Genomic DNA, 22,486 nt, shown 5'->3' on the forward strand with positions numbered 1-22,486 from the left:
TTGACTATAGTTTGAAAAGTGAAGATTGTTACCATGCCTTTTTTTCCCTAAAAGGTCAGACACTGGAAATAACGGCAGAACATTACCTGTCCTTAGATATAGGAGCTATAAGTGGTGCATACCAATTAATTCCCACCTCACAATGGGCATCAAGGTAAACCAAAACCTTCAAAAGAAAAAAAAATAAAATTTCTGTATACAAGATTGCAGTGATTTAATTACGCTTACTTACATTGAGATACAGACATATAAACATGAAAATGAAGACTGAGTAAAACTGATCTATTATTAAAACAATATCAATAATATAATAATATAATACTACATTTCCACATATCTATTGGAACCACCAAAACCTCTCCCCCCAAAAAAGATAAAAAAGACAGACTTGTGTGTGAACTGGCTCCTACCTGCCCAAGTTTAGCCTTCTGGGCTCCAATACTTCTAGCTTGGATCAAACCTTCTCTCCTCTCATTCCGAAATACCTTTACAAGGCCATTCCACTGCTTAATATAGTCATCCAGCCTCTCTTGTAAGTGTGCTATCAAATAACAAAGAAAAAAATTATTTTGGTGAGTTTTAATAATAAACAGTTTTGTACTTTTAATACAACCCCAAAATATCTACAGACCTTTACAAGAACCTTTATTTCAACCACTCACAAACACTAAAACTGAGGAGATCAAGACTTTTGACCTCATGGCACAGAGATTTATCTCTAGCACATCAGAAGAAAAAGCATCTGAAGTAGTTGGTCACACCACAGGGAGCTGGGTCGACAATTCCCAATCACTTCAGTATATGACATAGTAGCTTACAGGTTTTCATGTATATTCCAAGAGGGCAGAGAAGTTTCTACATTTTAGCACACAGACTTTCCTCATCAGATAATGTCACATGTACAGTTGAAGGCACCACTTCTCAGTTAAACTTTTCCTTCACTTTGTGCCTCATAAAATTTTCTGTCAGTCTATTAAATCTAGAAATCTGAGGCAGGAACCCACCATGCTCAGATTATTGCCCTTCCTCATACAGACCTGTTCCCTCCTGGGGAGGTCTTCCGCTAGTCTTCTAATGAAATTAATAAGAATAATTGGAGGGCCAGAAGTGGAAATGGGACCTTTGTCAGTAAAGGGACAAGTAACCACATAATGATCAAGATGAGCTATGCTTAAATGGTTTTAGATTTGTATTTGCACATTGGTCTTTGCCAAACTACCCTGGAAACCACATTCCTAATGCACAATGTGAAAAAAGGATCCTAGTGTTGCATAATATTTTGCCCAGATGATTCTGTTGAGAAAACTCATGAAGGCAGCAGGGCTGATAATCAAGCACCTCCTGTTTGAGGCTACGCTGATTTAGCTACTGGTGTTCATTTAAAATCTATTTTTGTTCTGAAAGGCTCAAAAGAATTGCCTACAGCTTCAGTTTCTCTCAGTCAGGAACCAAAATAAGCCACTTTAGCTACAGCCGAGGCATCCATGCACTGGTTTGCATCAGCTTCAATGCGCTGATAGATGCCTGTGCTGATCTAATCAGGAGAGGGGACATGTGGAGGTGGAAGAAGAAGGATGTCCCTTTCAACTGCAATGGGCCATCAGGTTACTTCAATAGCAACATTTCTTGCAAACTGAATGAAAACGATGAAGTCCGGAGACTTCTGCAACTTAGTTTCAATGTATTTTATATTTTATTCTAGTTTATATTTTATATTTATATTTTATTCTAGTTTAAACAAAAGCTACATATAATTGTAGTGGAATGGTGTTTCTTTGAAGTAAAGCTTCCAAAATTGAAAATTCAGCAATTTTATCAAAGAACAATCTTCTGAAATCACTATCTTTTGATACACTTATTATGCTTCCTCTCCATCTTTATAAAAGAATAAGTTTTCTCAACTGAGTTTTATGTATTCTCTTCCCACACACATTTACAATACTTTTGTAAATCCTGGTGCATTAGGAAAACCTCAAGGATACACAAATGTCAAACTATAGAAAAAACAATTTTATCACATATGCTGAATAGAATAACATACCATGTAATAAATAGAGAATATATGATATGATAGCTGTGATATAAATTTTTATAGGACAAAATCAATAGAGTTTTGAGGTCATACTGAACTGGTACGAAGAGAATCTTTAAACCACACCATTATTTATGCTGCAAATTCCAAGTATGTGTTACAGAAGGACTGTCAGGAATGTTTTAAAGATTTAAAACCTTAAGTTATTTCCAGCTCTCCTGCCTATGAAGCCAAATGTTTTAGTTATCAAATGTTCAACTATGTTAGGCTCACAGGGAGCTGTAAAAACCTGTCATATTGATTGTGTAAAGCTTTTCTACAGTACAAGCCTCAGGACTGTGCAGTCCATTATCTGAAACCATGCCAGGGTTAGCAGCAAGTGCTATTTCCCATAGGAAACCTGAATTTTTCCTCCTTCCCATACTACAAAGCCTGCATGACAGCAGTGTATAAAATCCCAATACTTTTAAAGATAAAAATACTGTTTAGCCAGCATTAAATTTTGTTCACCTAGAATATGTATTTATGACAACTGTCAACAGCCTTACAGAAATCTGGTTTTTGTTCAAAAATGTATATTTTATCTTTCAAAGTATTATAACCACCAATCTGGCCTTCCCCTGTTTGAGTTCCTCTCTCACGTTTGACCGCATGATTAAAGCATGAATCAGTGTCTTTTAAAAACACATAGTTTCTCCAAAGGATCTTAGGCATTGCAGATTAGAAGGGGGGAGGAGGAGGAAAGCAGTTCTTTTCCCTGTGACTCACGGACATTAGTTTGAGAACTAGAAAAATGGTATCAGAAGTCCTCCCTAAAGCAGCTGCCTTTGACTACCCTGAACTGTAATACTACTAATGTGGGGCTCTCAGCTCTAACACAAACACTGATCAGTGCTTCAGTTTCCCCATGGCAAGCACCATTAAACAGGTTAATAAAAATACTGTTACCTGCCTACTCTCATTACTTCCCTTCTGGTTATCTCACAGGATGTTGCATCAGTGGGAAATACAGATAGCAATAAAGAAAAAAATAAGTAAACACAAAAGGTAGACAAAGCCTTTAAATGCTATTAGGAACACTGGTACTGACCTCACAGTCACTCTTTACAGGTGCACAGGCTACAAAAGCTGCACCAGCTGAGATATTGACCTCTATGCTCCAGAAGGAAAGCAAGCTGGTACCCAAATAGGTAAAAAGTGGTTGAAGACATAATACACAACTGTAATTGTAGGGAGCCTTAGAAAATACAGTTTTATGAATTCTCCTTGCCCTTCCATAACAGCTGTTTCCTTCACACAGCTAACACTCACAGAAAAACAAACTGTTTCTATGAAGAAACACAAGAAAAACTGGGAAAAAAACCCCATGTGCAACAGTGTGGCCTCGCTGACACTGCTGCAACACTTCTCAGACTCTAACACAGAGGTCTCCGTTGAAAATGGAGATAGCATCATTTACTTAGCTAGGCATCACCTTCTTGTTACTGTTCCCTTTGTGCTCTGACAAAGGAAAAAACGCCAGAGCAGAATTCAGCACATATCTCTGCACAGTTCTCCACAGTCAAATCCCACTGTTTGCAGAAGAGATTAAGGAAAGAGTGTCATTCAGCAAAAAGACTGCTCCCAACTGATTTTATACAAAGAATTATAATGCAAAGAACATTTTCCAAGCATTGCAACTGTTCCTCCCTGTAAGGCATAACATATATAAGCTTCTATGCAGCTGCAACTCCCTTCTGATGAAAGAGGATTTCTCAAAAGGAAGGACAGGCAGGGGTTTTTATGAGACAGTCTTTAGAAGTGTTTGCAACCACTATGTTCCATTTTAATTTTATATCGCTGGAGAAGGCAGCAGCTAAGAAATAAGGACAGTCACACTGAGTGTGAGCAAACATCTACCCAGTCCAACACTGGGCTCCAAGAGCATAAGATGGTCTTTGCTGAGTGGAAAGGCAGATATGAAGTGTGCAGCCTGAAAGTAGGTGGGGAAAGAGAAAATCTTGTATCTGTGCTATCAGCATGGCTTTTCTTCTGGCTGGAAAAGCAAAAAGCTGCCAGCAGCTCTGCTGTGATTAAGAGAGTTTGTGTTTTGCATCTCTCCTAACAACTGGAGATGTCTTCAGGCAGCTTGGCATGCTTTGCAGCCCATACTAGTTCATCCTTCTCTCTGGGGAGAAAGAAGTGGAGCAAGATTCTACTCTCTTGGCCATTTTTCATCTAGAACACAATTTGAATTATTGAAATTAAGTTAATTATATTTACCAAGTAATAGCCTAAAGCAGTTTGAAGAATTATTATAGTTAAATAGTGCAGTTGCAGCAAGGTGTTCAGAGCAATTCCAGCCTGTGCTTGTCTTCCAGTCACTCATACCTGGGAAAACTGCACCTTGAGCTTTCTGTATTGAATTTTCTGATTCAAGAAAGTTACTTGGGAAACTGAAGTGTGGCAAATATAGAGGTAAAGGTCTACTGGATGTTAGGTCCAGGCTAGCTATATTTGCTAACCATTCATTTATGAGCAGAAAGCTAGAAAGTTCTATATTTCAAAATAAATTCTTGAAAAATACTGCTTTTATTTAACAAACATCATCTATTAGAAAACTATGTTGTTATGCCAGACAAACTCATTCCATGAACTACATATACATTGCAGAGTCAGCTACAACTCACGTGAAACCCAAATACTGAGCCCTATCATTAGTAAAAAATCTGTTAAGTTTTCTAGAGACAGTCAGTGTCATAGTTACTTTATACAGCTCAGTATAGCTCTGAAGGAAAGCTGTGATACCAGCTGAAAAGGAAAACACAGTATATGTCTGCTGACTGAATTATTAAAATTATATCCCTTACGAGAGAAGACATTTTTATTTTATAGCATGTGCATATATCTAAGCCAAATTCTCAACAGCTGTTAAAGGATACAGGAGACTATAATTTAGCATTCAGAATCTTTATAAGACTAAGCTAAACACAGTCAAGTTTATAATACAGGGAACCTTTCCTCTCCTGTTAAAACAAACAGAAAATGATATCTACCTATCTACAGGTACAATGTGAGAATTGACACAAAATAACTACTTTTAATAGTGACTTATATTCAAATAAAGGTAAACTCAGCTATGGGATGAGTTCAGTTTTAAAATTTATAGTGGATATGCCCACAGAAAACAACTCCCACAAGGCTGGAACTGGGAGAAGCCCAGATCACTTAATAAAAACGAGAGTTTCAGAACAGTCATCTGTTTTCTATGCCACTGCACAATTCAGCTATTATAAAAACAAAGAGGAGGGTATCCTGTGCTGCTGACCAAACTTTCCTGTGATCCTAAAGTCATCATCATTGTCTAGAAGAGACTGTTACTCCACACATTCAAAATTATGTTTTTATTTATGGGTCTACCGTTTTTCTCTTCAACTTCTATTCAAGAATTATGCTGCAATAAAATCCTACAGAATGTGCAGCTCTGATGTATTCTTTTGAAATTTGTTTAAGTTTAAAATCAGTCAGATTTCCTCTATATCAGTCAACTTATATCTCTAGGATACCATTTTCAGTTCTTCTCTGTATTCAGCCTTGAGTTCCATTAACACTGAAGTTATCACCATTAAAGGAAAAAAAAATCAGTTTACATTTATATTTATACAAATCACATATAAGTACCTGCATCCTGACTATAAAACCAAGACTAAAATGTAAATTACAAAGGATGAAGAAAATCTCTGGATTTTTGTTGATATGTAGGACTCAAAGAAAGGTAGAAATTAAAACACACTTAAGTTCTTAGAAGCTCCTTCCCTAAACATAATGTTTAATTTAAAAAGGATGTCAGAATCTAAAAGGATATTGAAAATGAATCAGATAATTTGATATCCTTAGATACCTTTTAATTACAGTTAAAAACAAAACAAAAAAGAGACATCTAAATTGCTATATGGAATAAAGAAAGGAGTTATTCCTAACAGGCTTAGCTCAAATGCCTTTGATACTGTTCAAACTACTTGCTTTCACAAGAGCTATGAGGGGTACTAGGTATCCCAGCTTTTTTCTATATACTAAACAACTGTGGTAGAGAACTTGCTACAAATCCTGTATTTCAAACAATGAATACAAAGGATTGCCACCTTTACAAGAGCAGTTCATTGGAAGAGCTTTCCCTTCACTGAAAACTCAAAGGACTGTGAAGAAGCAACCTACTTTGCTTCCAGAGTCAACATGGCAGGTAATAAATCAAAAGAAAACTATTTCAAGAAAATAAAAGTTTCCTTTTCTACGAGTAGTGTGTTAATATTCTAAATATACCTTTGTTGCTAAAATCATCAATCAGCACAATTTCTGCCAAGTATTTCCTTGGTGTTCTCTTAATGACACTGTGGACTGTCCTCATGAGCGTGGACCATCCTTCATTATGGAAGACAATGACAACGCTGGAGGTGAGCAGGTTATCGTCATAATGCCAGTATTTGCATCTGCAAAAAGATTTGATTTTATTAGTTTTCAGAATGTGATTACAGAACTGCTTAACAACACCTTTGTGCAAATGACATCTTCAGTCATGGCTATCCTTCAAATTTAAGAGGAAGAGGATTTAAGAGGTAATACAGCTTAAGTGCATTACAGAGGTATGAGGCCCAAAGAGCAACTTCCTTCCCACCTAGAGCCTTTTTTCCTCCTGAAAGAGGTGCGATGCAGCTGGTAAATGATGACTTCTGCCTCAACATTTACATGCTTCCTCCCGTGTAGGTGGCTGCTATTGCACAGACCCCACCGAGAGACCCCTGTCACCACCACCACCACCACTTTGCTGCTTGTGCAGCCAGTAGAGAACAGTGGAAGAAAAGACCCAGACTGCAGCTGCGATGAGTGTCCTCTTCAAAACATCACACTTCAGGATGGGCTGCATATTTGGCTCACCAACTGCATCACGTACACAGTAAGGAAGTGCTGGTTCTTCCTAAGGCTCTTTAAATCATATTTACCCAGTAGAAGGACTCCATAAAATATTTCTGTTTGCTTTACAGAGTCCACATGCAGAATCTACATAATTAGCAAAGTTACATTGTTGTGGTAAGGCAAAACTCATTAATTTCTGCTCTTTCACAATAAAATAAATTTAAACATAGTAAGTAAACTTGCTAGAAGTACAGCAGCAGCACATGAAAAACTCATGTCATCTGCTCTGCATAAAACTATTTCCTTTTGCAAAAACCATCAGAAAAGCATAGTTACTCACGGGAAACATGTAATCCCATGGCAGAGAAAATGTGATTTTTACTATCCATTATCCATGGTTAAACTTTTAGGTTAACTAGCTAAAAAAAACCAACCTTACCAAATCCATTCAGCCCTTCATTCCCTTACTCAAAATGCTAAGTCATGTGTTTCACCATATGCAGGAAGTTAACAGCTTTGGCTAAATTTTTGCAATCGTACATTTCTCTTTTAAACAAAATACAAACAAAAATTAAAAAAAAAATAAGACTGCCAAACACAAGTTTCAAATCTGGCCCAATTTCAATGGGCTCCTTTCTTGAAAGATATGAAAACACATGGATTAAAAAAACACAAGACAAGAGAGAAGAAACCAAAAAAAAATACTGCAGAAAACTCAAAGGAATAAAGTGAGAAACTGAACACTGAAGTGCTGCCAAATTTTAGAAAAAGACAAGAATTCATAAATCATTTGAAAGTGTAATGTCTAAATAAAATTTGACAAAAACACTATCACAATAACAAAGAACACACATTTTGATCAGAGTTAACAGTTTCTAACTCTACAAATGCATTAAATGGGAATGCAAGTAACAGGTTCAATTTAGCATGCATCTGGCTATAATATACATCTTTCTAGAAGCCAACATGACAGATCACAATTGCATCAAGACTACCCAATGTCAGAAAGAGTGACATAGGAAACGTAACTATTGCCTATGTTCATCTCTATTAAACTTTTTCAGTTGAAGTATCTGTGGTTCTAGCTTGGTGTGCCATGAAACTGTATTCATTTAAAACATTTTGCATTTCTATTTCTCTGAGGACCTGGACTAGGGTATTTTTTCCTGAGGGGTTAAAAATTATTTAGAAAACAAGCAATACGAGTACTTCAGTCCACATTTTCCGATACCTATTAATCACATTTATAAACAATGGATTTAATTTGCAACTATAATGTTCATTTCCCCAACTGCATCCCAAAGTAAGACTGTTCACAGTCTCCCTAATTACAATCAGTCCAAGTATTTCCTTAACTGGAAGTTTCCCCAGCTGATCACTAGCCCCTTTTCCAACTATAATAATTCAATTCCTATCACCAAACACACAGACATAGCACTTTTGATTTCAATGAGCAAAATCCTTCCTTTTTTCATCTTTCAGCAAGTAAAGTCTTTAACAGAGAAAGTCTGACTTTTCAAAGACATCTATCATGTATTAAGAAATTATTAGTGACAAATAAAAACTTTTAAACTTACAGATGCACAAACTTCCATAGTTATAGTTCTCTATATACAATAAGAAGCTTAAGTGCACAGAAACATTCCTGTGTTTGAAAAGAATGGCCTTAATCATCAGAAATCACCAGAGTTTCTGAAACTACATTCAGTTAAACATGGAAAGAACTCACTTAACAGATCTACAGGTATTTAAAGAGTGTGTCTTTGGTGAAGAAAAACACATTTCACTTATTGTCAGGGAACAGCATAAATATTTGTTTCTCACCTCACAGAAAATGAAAGACATTTGGTAGAAACATGCTATTAATTTTGGTCCTGTGGGAAAAGAAAATTACAGAATCAAAACAGACTACAACAAAATGGTATCTAATAAGGCATTTCTTTTCTTAGGTGAGCTGTAAGCAACGTCTGAAACAGCACGATCACAACTTACTGACTAAAGTCCTCCAGCTCAATTGTTTTTATGCCTGGCGTAGATGCAGCTAATCATAGTTACAAATTACCAACATACAAGTGCTAGACTGGCTGTTTAAAAGGTTCAGGCCACAGATGCCTTCCTTACACAGATCCTTCTCAAAGATTCCAGCTGATTACAGAACGCAGTGCTACCATTTGTAGCACAAGCATTTAAGCTGTCAACAACTTACTTAGCCATTTGCAGAGATAAAATTGATATCCTACCTAGGTGTGTTAAGTGGGGTGTGTAAAAGGAATATTTAATATGTTTAATAACAGATTTATAACAGAACTGTGTTGCTTTACGCATATATATTAATTTTGGTGATACCGTTATGTTAAAATAGAGGAAAGTGAGGTGTCATACATTCAAAAAAACAGCATACCAGCTGAATGTTGTTCAAGAGCTCTGTTTAAGAGGTAGTAGAATAGCACCTTTTGCCTCAAAGGAGAAGGCAGTATCTGATGCAGCTTGCACTGTGCCCCTGACCTGCACCTTCAGCAGTTTAGCCAGGAAACTGTTTTGCTCTCCAAATAAAAAGACCACAGTTTCAGACTGCCTTCAAGGGCAAAAGCAAAGCAAACACTGAAAAAGAACTCAAACCTTTTGGTTGCTTATTTTTTCCGCTTCCTGCAGTATAGGTTAGTCATATTTAGCAACAAAATGGTGAAGAGCATAAGAATGAATGACAGTATGTAGCTTTATGTAATTTTAAAAAGCTGAACCAAGTACAAACCCCTGAATTTAACAATACATCTGTGAGCAATTTATAACACTTAAGCAATTTTTGATCTGTATTTAATAAATTTTTAAAACATAAAACCAAAGGTCTAGAAAGGCTTTTTGCTATACATCTGACTTAATCTCTTCAAATCTGTCAACGCGCTTTACTTTTTAAAGTTGAAAAATCATGTGTTGCTAAATGTGCCATTTGCAAGCAGTGAAGCACTAAATTTATATCTCTAGTAAGAGCATGCTTTTAGGTTTTTTCCAGAGACTTTATTTCACTCATTAGACAGTCCATAGATTGAATCATCAAGCCCATAAGCTCTGATAGACTGCAGTAACTCCTATGCACAATCTTCTCTCTCATCTTACACTGAGAACTAGAGGTTTGAAATATAGTAGTTGTTTCAGATATGTGCAATTAATACATTTTTTAATCTCTGTGGTAATTTTTTCCCAATAAATGTGATGGTTGCTCAGGGATCTGAGCAACAAAAGTCAGGAGCCTCAGCTCTCATTTCCTTCACATCTACAGGAAAGGAAGCAGGGAAGAGCCTTTCCTCAGTGGAGCAGCACTGACATCCAGTGGTGGGCAAACCACATACCAAGAAACCATAAATGCATTTTCCTTGTGTTTGAAGCTAAATTTTAGAGTACTGTTTTCCCTCCAGGTTTTAGGCACAAAAAAAGGAAAATAATATGCCTGAATTTCCAGGAACTTCCTTCAGTTTTAAAAGAGAGGGTCAATGTTCAGGCAAAAGCTGCAAGCTATTGGAAACTGGCATGAGCAGATTCAAAGTACAAAAGGGTCTGTGACAAAGAGGATTTAAATATGTTTCAGCCTCTAGCTTCATCCTCTGGGTGCAGTCCTGCCCACATACCAGCACAGTACCCATTCAGGTGTAGCCTGCAGGTCAGCTGTGGCAATACACCACGCACCAAGTTAGTTAACAAAGTCACTTAAAAAAATACTTTGAATTCTTATTGGTATAGCTGAGAGGACGGCACATTGCAGCAGATTTGCAGGAATAACAGGGTAGCATCCTCAAGCAAGTTTTGCCTTTAGACACGTCACAACACTTTTCCTGAATCCTGTAAAGAGTTACTGTATGGGCAAGAGTAACAGGCGTGTACAGATCTGTGAAGGGCTGGCAACACTTTATCTGGGCAGTGCTGCAGGGAAGAGCAGCTCTGTTTGTTTCCCCTTTCCTTGAGGTACTCATGAGTGAAAGGAAACAACACCTTCGGAGCAGTCCGTGAATAAAAACTTTCCATTCTCAAATCAGCACCAGCATTATTGAGCAAAACCAGAAGTGACTCATCACTGGAGCAAGACGAAACCTTTCAAAAGGCACAGTAGTGATCTAATTGAGGAACAGGGTGACTAATGTTTCTTCTGACTATTAGCCTGCATTCTTGGGATGTGAATTAGTTCTACTCCTTCTCCACCCCTAGAGGAATAGCACTGTTGGAGCCTGTGTCATGTCAGGATCCCTTATCCCTCAATCATAAAGCTGTGCACCAGCCACATCAGAGAGGAGCTCTTTTATGGGGGACCCCTCTGGACAACAAGCTGGGCATCTGGGCTAAAGTGCTCCTTGGCTTGAGGAAATTTCTACTCTTACAGCTTTGGACTCTGTTCATTGGCTTGCTCTTACAGATGTCCTGGGGCCCCACAGTCGTGATCATGGGTACATGGTCCAAGGATGGGATGACCGCGCAGACTCCCCGTTAGTAACTGCTGAAGATGCAGACACAGATTTGAATATCCTCAGGCTAAAAAGAGCCAAGACTGGAGTCTCCTTCTCCTGGAAGAGTAATCCAGCCACCAAACAAAAATGTGAGAACTGAAAAAGGATTACACCTCGACATAAAGATACTTAAGAGGGCAATTTAAGACCTTGAGCCAACAGAAGTGCTTCTCATGTCATCCTGAATCCCTAACTCACCCAGCATACCAGCATCTAAGCTCCAGAAAAAGTAAGAGGTTTTATGGCTGCATATTGTGACACTCTTATCTTGATATTAGTTTCCCCAGGTCAACTATCTTGCACCTGCATTTACCAAGGACACATCAGTACCCTCTGGATTTTAAGCACTGTACTTGTGTGCTCAGACCAAAATGTAGCAGCACTGATTCCTCTAAGAGAGAAGGCAGTTGCCATCGCATTCCTGTAAGCACTCCAACAGCCAGCTCCTAAGAAGTTCCTAAGAAGCTAATCAGCTGTTGCAAGATGAGGGAGCTGAACCAGTACAAAGCTGAAGGTCTCAATTTAGTATTTATCCTGAAACCGAAACTGACGGTTAAACAAAAACCAGAATCTCTCTTCTCCATTAGTATAAAATTGTTCATAAATTGTATTTTAAATTTTATTTCATGTTTAAAGTGGTATGAAGCTCACAGTTGTATTATCATCTATTATAAAAGCTATTATAATAGCTTTATAGTGCATGCATTTTTCCTATTATTTGAGAGGGTCCAGCACTAGCAAAGCCCAGAAATAAGTTAGGAGCTCTATTTTCATTTGTACCTTCCTTTTCTAGTAAGTCGTGTTCTTTTGTTACAAGGAGACAGTCCTTCAGATGATAGCATGGTGTTTACAAACTTTCAATATTAAATTTAGGGTTGCTCCTTATTTTAAATCATCAATTTATTATGACTACTGCAGTAAACTGAATCTAACCCCTAGGAAGACGGATGAGAATTCTTTTTTTTTTCACAAAACACCATCAACTGTTCATGTGTATGGTTGACATCATCAAGGTCATAGCTGAGACTGGCTACTAAGTCTAGAGTAGACAGAATAAACAGAAACAGATTACAAAACTGGGCATTTTTTTTTTAATATATAACTTAGTAAATCTAATGTTAATACTAGATTTGTTACCTATGAAGCCTTATTTTTTATGCACCATCAACATCAACATAAGATTACAGTATTGTATGGCCAGTCTTCGTGAACGAAGATTTGGGAAAGGTCTTTACCCTTCGAGCCTGCGCAGTGGATTTTTTAGGTGAGACACAGTGTGCGCTGAGCTGAGCCCACCCTTTAATCCTGAGGTTCATCTGCCGGGGCCGAGTGGGCTTGGACAATGGTAGCGAGGTCCTCAGGCCGTAGGTTTGTTTAGAGTGACCTTCTCTTAGATGGATGGCCTTACAGGGCTGACGAGCTTCATCTGCCTGGGGGAGTATCCCTGACCGGGAAGTAGTTGATTTACAAAACAGGCAGAGAAGTGAACAGCCAACCTAAGAAGGACAAATTGATCAGCTAAATTGTTTTCTTTTTCCCTTTAGCAGACAGCAGGAAAACCTCTATTATACACTACCAAACAGCTTAAACCTACGTTGAAACAGCATTTTCTATTTTTACAGTAGCTACAGGCTTTACCCATTTCCATTCCTGAAGTAATCTGCAAGGCTATGTGACTACATTGTATCATTAATGCCCTTGGGAGCACAAGATACATCTACCATACTTCTGAAAGCATCACAATCCAAATTCAGGGCAAGGTTTGCACAAGGACCCAACACTAGGGATAACAGGAGAATTTAAGGAATAGCCTTTACATTTCTTTTTTTTAATCACAAGATTCTTGCCCGTATTATCACTTATGCAATTCTGAAAAAGTTGAATCAATAAACATCACAGGGCAGGAAAGCTAGGGCAGCTAGGTAGCTAAAATAAATTGCCTTCCCCAGGGAAGGGGAAGCTCCCATACAGGGAGATGAAGCCAAAGCCCTCTTCTTTCCTGTTTTGGTTTAAAGTGGTGAAGTCCTCCCAGGTCTCTAGGCCTTCTGCAGTCTGGTGACACACCGTGCATGTCACAGGGAGTAGAGGGGGCAAGCGGCTTCCTCAGGACCAGGGCAGGGCAGTGCTGTGGGCCAGCAGCACAAAAGCAGTTTGGATGGGATGCACTACCCTCTCCCCCTTGAGGTGGCGAGCGCTGCATCTTCAGAATTAAGCAGCCACCATATGGCAATTCTTGTTATTTCTCCATTGAGTGAGCACCAGTCGAGGAAGTTATGGCTTGATATATTTGCTTCAAACAGTCCAGGCTGTGCATAACTTTGGGTTTATCAAACATTGACAGGCTTTACCTAATGTAATAATCAAGCGACTAGAAAGAAGCTTGAGGCAGTGAGCTCAGTCCCACAGAAATACTGTATTTCCACCATGCCTTGCTCATCAGATATTAAGCCTTGAAGTTCCTGCCCATGCTTAGCTGGACTGCATTATAGCTTGTATCAGGCACACTTATTTGAATGCTCTAGCACAGTATGTTCTGGTTAACAGGAGCAAGACAGAGCGTAAGAAGTCTATTTAATTTTAGTCTCACATTCAGATTACAACTCATTTGACAGAATGTTTCCTCCATCTGCCCCAGAATTCCTATGCTGCAAGTCAGCACCTGAAGGGTTACACAAACAGCTGCAGGAAATCGCTCAGACTGCCCCTCCACTGAAGTCAAGGTTTAAGACAGAATTTAAATATACTCCAGGTGCTGTGCTGTACATTTTTTTTGAGTAAGAGGTCATGTTCAGAACTTGGTCATCTCTTTTCAAATGCACACATAAAGAAGTAAGTAAATCCAGCTACAGATAACACACCTGGTGCCTCTGTCAGCTTCTCTGTACTCTTTGGGTGAATTATTTCTCCCTCAAAACTTAACATTTGAAATGCTAGCAGCCAACACTAAAGAGACGAAGAATCCATTTTCTCTGTAGTTTTCACTACTGGGACCTGAAATGTTAACAGAAAATGCTGGGTTTTGCTTTAATGCTCGGAATTCAAATCTTTCCTGACCACAAGGAGATGCTGTCACAATCTGTGGCTAATTACAATTTAAATGCATTCTTTTCCCCTCCAGGACTCTTACCAGCAGTAAGGCAGCTGCTAATCTGCAGTGGAAAGCCTTCTTGATTTAGTGTGACCACTATAATTCACCTGATTCTCAATCCCAGCTCTCACTGAGGTGCACAAAGATTTATGTGCACACTATAAAATTAGTTTTCTTCATTACAGAACAGTTCCAGTGTACTATGTGGCACTTGAATAAAAGATTTTCCCAAGGTACCATGTGAAATGAAACCAAGTCCCTAATGCTCCTCTTCCAATGACATAGACATCAAGAATAATTACTGAAATCCTTTTTCTTACAACAGTATCAAATATGTAATTTGGTCAGTGCTATAATTAAAGGAACTAATCACATTCCTGAAGAAAGCAGGCTTTACTCCAGAGCCTTTCTATTCAATCTTCTTAGCTACAACAAGATTGACTGGACAAGTAACTACTCAGTGTAAGAGAACATATTAAATTCATGTTATTTGCCCAGACTAATAAGACTGTCCATTTCAAATGAGCAGCCAAGACTTATCTGCCTTATTTCATACCCTGAGTAATTAGTTACAACTAAAGATTTCAGTATTTTTTGACTCCAGTCCAGCACCAAATATTTTCTACACAATTCAACATTTTTAATAGTACTTGGACCATACAAAGGGTCCAAGCTGTCACCATCAAACTATGATAGGAAAAATATCTTTCCTAACAGCTCTGCCTCACTACCACACAGCTCTGCATGTGTGTATTCTTAGTAAAGTTAGAAGTCTTTATTTTTGGCAAGAATTCCCTCCTCTTTTTTTACTAAAAATAATTGAAAAATAAAACAAGCACCCTTCAAACCTACATGTACAATTTTTAAAAACAAGCCAATCTTCATTCACTTTTGTTTTATAAAATGAGATGCAAAAACAATTGTCCAAAAATACAAGCAGCATTGTACTCAGGCAAGGAAGAGTTATTTTTTCAAGTTTTTCAATAAAAGCTTATTGCCAGTTCTGTTTGAAGTCAAAAGGTGACCCATGGCAACAGATCCAATTATTCAAGTACAAATTTGTATGGCCCAGGGGGTATGCCCTGTAACAGCAACGATGTCCTTAAAAAGGAAAACTCAAACTGGATAATCCACAGAAGGAAAAAACACTTAAAAATATTTATTCTGCCATGATTATACTGACAGATGTGTGTGGGTGATACAGCTGAAATTCTGGCTCACACTGGTGAGCAGACAGCAGCTATCTATTGTCATATTGAAAAAAAATCCAGCAAGAGATTAATTTGTCTCATGCCATAAACATTAATGATGTTTCCTCTCCCAGTTAAACTATTCAGGATAAAATTCCTGAGACATTTTTTGAAAGAAGCTGTCAAAAAAAAAATCTAGTTTAAATAGAGCAATAAGACTAAAATCTTCTGGGTGGGTAAGAATAATTTGTAAGCAACTCTTCCATGGGTTGGATAACAACAGCACATCAAGGCTGAGCAAAGCATGTTGAGCTCTGATCCTTTCTTACAGCCAACACCGTTAATTACCCTGGCATGAAATCTGATCAGCGCTACGAACATCTCTGGCTTAAGGGCTCTACAGTATTGCAAGTTTGTTAATAGGAAAGATAGGGGGTTTCACAGTGCATCACTTAAAATACACTTTAAGAGAATGCTACTTGACTTCAATCTCAGTCTAAAGTGCACTAAGCACAACCCAAATGCAGCAAAATACAGGAACAGAAATGGCAGATGACGATTTGGAGTGTTCTACTGTGAAAGTAACTTCATAAAGCAAAACCTGCATTGATTCTTAGTTAAAAGTATAAAAAGAGACTACTGCAAGTAATGCATCATAGATATGTATTTTTTAGAAATACTGAATACAGATTTTTTTTTAACAACTCACACTGCTTTGGTCTTGTATAACCAGGTGCAGCTCCAGTGAGCCATACACCAAACAGCCTCTTCTCAGAGCTCTACACATGTAGTCATCAATGCTTTTGTCCATTAGGCAGTTTTATTTCCCTTTTGGCTCTTTCACACATTATTTACGTGTTTCCTAATTGTGTCATAAGAAGTTAATGATTTCAGGTGCTACAACTTCGTCAAAAAGGGCTCGGGAATGGCATCTTCCAGGACAACCTCCCCAAAACACAGGAACTGTCCATTGCCACATGCAGTCAGTCAAAGATGCATGGAAGACAACCCACCTGGCTGTACCAAGAACTCCAGAAGGAAGAACAGGGAAGGTAGATGCATGGACTGGCTACCTAGGAGGAGTCCAGAAATACTGCCTGAGCCCATGCAGAGAGAATTAAAGGCAAAGCTTTATGGAGCTGAAATCCATAAGATAGGAAGGGTGAGAAGAGCTTGTAGGCTAAAGGAAGACTAAACTGATAAAAGAGACGCAATTTATTGTCAAAGGACACAGAAAAGACTAAGACACTCAACATATAATTTCCTTCAGTCTTTACTTGCAAGGTTTGCTCTCACACCTCCCAGGTCCCCAAGTCAAGGGGCAAAGTCTGCAGAAGGGAAGAAATATCTACCAGGGGATATGTCCACTTAAGTGAGTCAGGGACCACTTAAGTGGACATATTACAGCAAATGGGATAAATACAGCACGAGCCCATGGGATTTGGACGGATCACACCAGAAGGCACTGAGGAAGCTTGTGATGTCATTGTGAGGTCACACTCACCAATATTTACAAGGTCCTGGTGCTTAACAGTGGTTCCTGAGGACTGACAAATTCTTGCCCACCTTCAAGAAGCAGGATCCAGGAAACTATGGCCTGGAATTCATTAGCAATGGGTAAAATTTTTGGAACTGATTAACTTTATCCATGAAGGACTGCCTTCTGCTAAAATAAATCAGAACCAGTTTATTGGAGCTTAAATGTGCCAGGGATTGTCTAGCATAAGGACAAGGGAAAGCCATGAACAGAACCACACAGAAGTACCGGCTGCCCAAGAAAGACTCAGACAGCACCTGTGATGGGTATGGAAGAATCAGAGCATCTGACAGGACAGAAGACACAGGCAGGAGACACCTCCTTTTAAAAAAGGAAACTATGAAGAAGGGAAAGACATCTGGTTTTTAATCAAATAAAACCCCAGATGCTGTTAGCAGTAAGACATACATTCTTTAAATGTACAGGGTGGTTTCCACACTAGGGAAACAGAAATGAGCACTAGTTCAGGCCAAGTGCATGTAAATAAGAAGAGATTAAAAAAAACAAAACCCACAAAAAAACCCAAACAAAAACCCCAAACCCAAGTTTGAGAAATAGCTTACTGAAGTGTAAAAGCTGCTATTCAAATATTTCTTTCAAACACCAAAAGTCTTGCCACTTGCCACAAAGCCTGTTGGGCTGATACATGATCAAAATGAAAAGACACCACTTCAGAAGCAGGAGAGCTAAATTAAGGATTTCCATTGAACTCTCAGCGGTGACCACATAACCAGAGAAGAGATCAAAACTAGGGCAAGTGCATAGTGATACTTTCCACTATATTCCCTATTCCTATCTTCAGCTACCTAAAGCTTAGGGACTTCGTAATTTGGAGATCACAGATAATCTGCCTGATAGCTTCTACTGGAATTCTCTATTTTCTGCCATTAATAGCCTATTGCCTTTTTTTTCATTTAATAAACCCAGTATTTCCCAAACAATGCAACATAAATAGACAAACAATTGTAGTGTATAACTATTGCTGATTCCAGCCTTGTTATCAAACAGACAGAGGAGGAAAACACAAACCAATTTTTACCAAAGGGCCCTGGGGAGCTAAAGAATTGCAGACCACTCAATCTGACTTCCGTGTTGAATAGAAGCTAGTAATAAATAACAAAATTAGTAAACCACAGACACAACTTTTGTGGAAAAAAGCCATGCCACAGAAAAATATTATCATCTTTTGAAGAAATCAAAGATTATGTGAACATGGGTCAGGGTATTAACACAGTAACTGAATTTCTAAAGTATTTGATGAGGTTCTTTGTTTTCTTTACAGGCACAGTTCTTAAATACGGCAGATCTCTTAGATTAATAACTGCTAAAGTCCATTCATTCAATAGACTTATTTTATTCAATTTTTAAGTGAGTTTGTGACTGTAGCAGCATAAATGTCTGTGCTGGCAGCCAAGCAGTCCACCCCCTCTTCCAGGTCATTACTGAACAATAAAAAGTTCTTGGTAGTTGCAATTAAAATGACTATAAACAGCTGCAGAACAATTCAAGAACCCTACCAAGGAAATGAGCTGGCAGGAGAGCTCATTGCAAGTGCAATGACTGTATATGAAGTGTTAGGCCACTCAGTGCGCATCCTCAGCGACAAACCCTAAACTCTGTATCACCACTGGAAAAAAAACAATTAAAAAAAATCTTGGAGTCAAATGTGGATAGCTCTTTCAGAATTTTAGCTCAGGGGAAATAAAATGGCAAGAATAATAAGGAAGGAACATGAAACATTTATATAGTAGCTTCATGGAGATATCTATTGATATTCCCATACTGTGGAGCAGCAGAGTAACAGAAGTACATGACAGTATCTGGGAGGAAAGGTTAAAACAAACACCACATTCTGCAGTCACTGACTCAGGATGTCATTAATTTCAGGTGTATATATGCATTTAAAAGACAAGTCTATGCAGAGAAAGAGGTCTATGAAGCATGACAACCCTGTTGCAATTTTTGGCTCAAGTGTTCCAGCCCACCGATTGCCAGGAATGAAGCTTATCCATTCCTGTATGTTTTCTCACTAGTATATGTTATTGGCCAGAGCTAGAGATAAGGTTGTCAACAAGAACAATCACTAGTTAGACCCAGTATAGATGTATTTTTTAAATTCAATTTTATTTTAAACTTCTCTAGACAAGTGGATCATTATGCAGGATAAACTACTAAGTCCTTGTTATTCCTAGCTACAATTCTCTGAAGTTATCTCTTGAGACTTTTTTTTTTTGAGAGGACACACCTTGTTATCCCACAGCATCTATCCTCAGTCTCAGGTCCATTTTTTATTTCTCTAGCATGGTGTGTTTATCTTGGATCCAAAGTAGTCCAGAAACTTTATCACTCTAGTTTTACTTCAGCTCTACCTCTGTGGAGACTTCTGATTACAAAAAAATAGTCCAGGGAGCAATCAAATTAATATCCTTCTTCCTGAAACCTAACATTAGTTTTATCACATGTCTGCTAGGAAGCAGGTACAACATATAAAATCCAATATAAATGACTGCTCTTAAAAGGCTGTCATCTACCAGGAAGATAAAAATAGATCCAAAAAAGGTAAAAATCACCAAGTTTTAAGAAAAAGTTTTCTTCCAGCTACTGTACAGATGTTTTGACAGGGCCTGCTAAGCCTGCTCTACTTCTTTGCAACCCAAAATAAGGTGGAAAACAGGTTCACCTAAACCCAGTTTATGTCTTCCCTGGCCCTCCTACAGGGTGCTGAAAAGGCTGCAGTGAGATGAGCCATCTTTGAAAGTTTCTACACTGACTTTTTTATATCCCCATATATTCTTGCTTTTGTTTAACCAAACTTATGACTTTCTGTATGTCAACAGAAGTGCTGGGCTTCAACGTTGAAATATACTGGTTAAAATCCATAAGCCAAGAGTATGGTACTGGCGAAACAGAAATATTCTGATGTACCTGACAAAAAGTTTCAACACACCATCCAGCATTATTCCTGTCTAAAGCACTCAACAAGGGTTAAGGCTTTTTACAGCAGCTGAAACAGCTAAGAATCACCAGCAAAATTCCTACTGAATCAATAAAGACAGATAGCAAATCATCTTGATAACATGTCAGACTACAAAGTCAAATCTAAACAGAGCAGAATTGAATCCCCCTCTATTGTCATTTCTTCCCTCTTCTCCCTCCAGGAGGGACAAGCCCTAAGGCTACAAGGCTTTTAAGCTGGGAGAGACAACTCTTGTAGCACTATTTCACTCTTGCTAGCAGAGCCTGGGAAAGCATTTGACATACTTCACTGAACAAACCTGACTGCATAGGGTGACGCTTAAAAATTCTGATGCTTGAAGGAAGAGAGGGTGAGGTGAGGTCTGCCTGTCTATGAACAAATAACCTAGTCTTTACCAGAAAGATCTTCCTCAATTAGAAATGCCAATATAGCATTAACTATAAAAATATTACTATATTGCTCTTTGCTAGGATTAAACTGAATTTGATCAGACTTATTAACCACAAAGGCCTCTACTCTTTTTAAGCAGATCAGTGGGAGGAAAATAAATGGTGCATCCAATAGGCAATGTGCTACCTTTTGCTGCATTTCTTGCTCGTCTTGGGGGATATGCTAGAGAGTGAGGATGTGGATACCTAAAAGCATATATCAATATCAGTCAATCTCGCTTGCTTCCCCTCTCTTCTGCTGTTCCCAGGAGACACATGGAAGCTATATACCTTTAACTTATTTAAGGCAATTGCAACCATCCCAAGTATTCAATAAATAAAATTATATCTAAAAGATGCCTTTTGTTCCCGTTGTTTTTTCATGCTGTTTTGTTTACTTGCTTAGAACACTAAATAATAAAACATAACTTTGATTTGAGCTACTGGCTTTGACCTCCAAGAAGACTTATCTGCAACTGTGCTTGAAGGAAACTGTTTCTGAAATTCATCTTTCCATAGCTGTCCCTCCTCTTCCCCAAAGTATTTAATCATCTTTGGGAATTTCTATTTATTAATGTCCTTCAGAACAGAAGTAAAGACAAATTCTGAGATTATGCCAAAAATACTTCAGGAAGCTACAGGTGTGGAACTATTTGGCAGATACATATCTTCTCTGATGCCCTTCACCTTGGGTAAAAATTGAGGGGAGGGAATACTTGAGTTCTGCTGCCAAAGATATGGCAACTAGCCTGGGCAGAGTCAGCCCAGTCCCACCCATACATGACATGCTGCTGTACTTCCAGAGCGGAGGGCAGGAGGGGAGTGTGCTTCCACCTCCTCCCCTTCTCTCTCTAATGAAGGCAGGGCCAAAGCCGTGTTCTGCTAAAATGAACTCCTGGCAACAGCAGGCAGTAAGCCCCCCTGCTCAGTTAATCACAACACTTGATGGGGAAATGTTTTTTCTTTGAGTTTCCTTAGTCCTGTTGCCTCCTACAAAAGGGATCCCAGTGGCTGCAAATGCCTCAGCAGAAGCAGCAGTATCTAGGGAATAACCTCCTAAAAAGAAAATGCTGACCTACACAGGTTAGCCAGATCATTTCTTCCTCTTCAGAAAAATCTCTTCAGTGCAGAGGACCAACTGCTGACCACAGCAAAGACAGAAAAACAAAGAGAACACCCAGGACAGCTGGCACTTCATTGCCACCAGCAGCAGACAGGCACAGTCCTCTCCTCTGACTACCAGCAAGTCGAAACCTTTAGTAAGTCATCTGAGGAACACAGTGCTAAGGAAGGGAAATGCTGTGCTCTGTGTACTTCATTTGCTTTCAGTGAGCATGAACCAGGTAGTAAATTCAAGCAGCTGTCCATGCATGGGTATGATCGGACCTGCAGCTGGCCAGTTCTCTCCTGCCTTGAAACGGAAAAAACACACACCACAAAAGGCCAGAGCAGAGGCCCAGTAACCAGAGAGTGACCAGCTAAACAGATCAGCTATCACAGCTGGAAACACAAGCCCAGAGCTTGGCACCCAGTCCAGAGATCAGCATCGATCCATTGCTAGAGATGAGGGGGAAGTGAAAATTGCAAAGTACTTAATTTCATATCTAAAGTCATACACCCTCAACAAAACCCCAACCAAAAAACCAGACTAAAAAATGTCTTACCAATCAATCAGTTAGCTCAGAGACCTGTCCTTAGCTGATATTTCAGAAGGAAAATTATATCAAATGCAGATTAGCCTAAGAGTAAAATTGGCTCCAACATATATCAAAGGTCAGAACAAACTGTGTAAACCTGTTAGTAATCACTGAGCAAATGTTAGTAAACTATGAGAATTTTCCCACAACAAAG

General features: G+C 38.6%; 1 protein-coding gene across 4 annotated transcripts in view; it reads right to left on the reverse strand.

Annotated features, from left to right (window-relative positions):
• GALNT7 (polypeptide N-acetylgalactosaminyltransferase 7) overlaps nucleotides 1-22,486 on the reverse strand; it is a 77,108-nt gene that overhangs the window by 21,930 nt on the left and 32,692 nt on the right. For all 4 annotated transcript variants that reach the window (XR_004356835.1, XM_032686481.1, XM_032686479.1 and 1 more), the window contains exons 3-5: nucleotides 6,332-6,498; nucleotides 411-541; nucleotides 87-166 (exon numbers count right to left, since the gene is read on the reverse strand). Coding sequence is in view for 3 of the 4 variants with exons in the window: in XM_032686481.1 (XP_032542372.1) it covers nucleotides 87-166; nucleotides 411-541; nucleotides 6,332-6,498 (378 nt within the window). In the remaining variant the exon portion in view is untranslated. The remainder of the gene's footprint in view (nucleotides 1-86; nucleotides 167-410; nucleotides 542-6,331; nucleotides 6,499-22,486) is intronic.

Source organism: Chiroxiphia lanceolata, chromosome 4 (assembly GCF_009829145.1).
Source record: "Chiroxiphia lanceolata isolate bChiLan1 chromosome 4, bChiLan1.pri, whole genome shotgun sequence".
Taxonomy (NCBI): domain Eukaryota; kingdom Metazoa; phylum Chordata; class Aves; order Passeriformes; family Pipridae; genus Chiroxiphia; species Chiroxiphia lanceolata.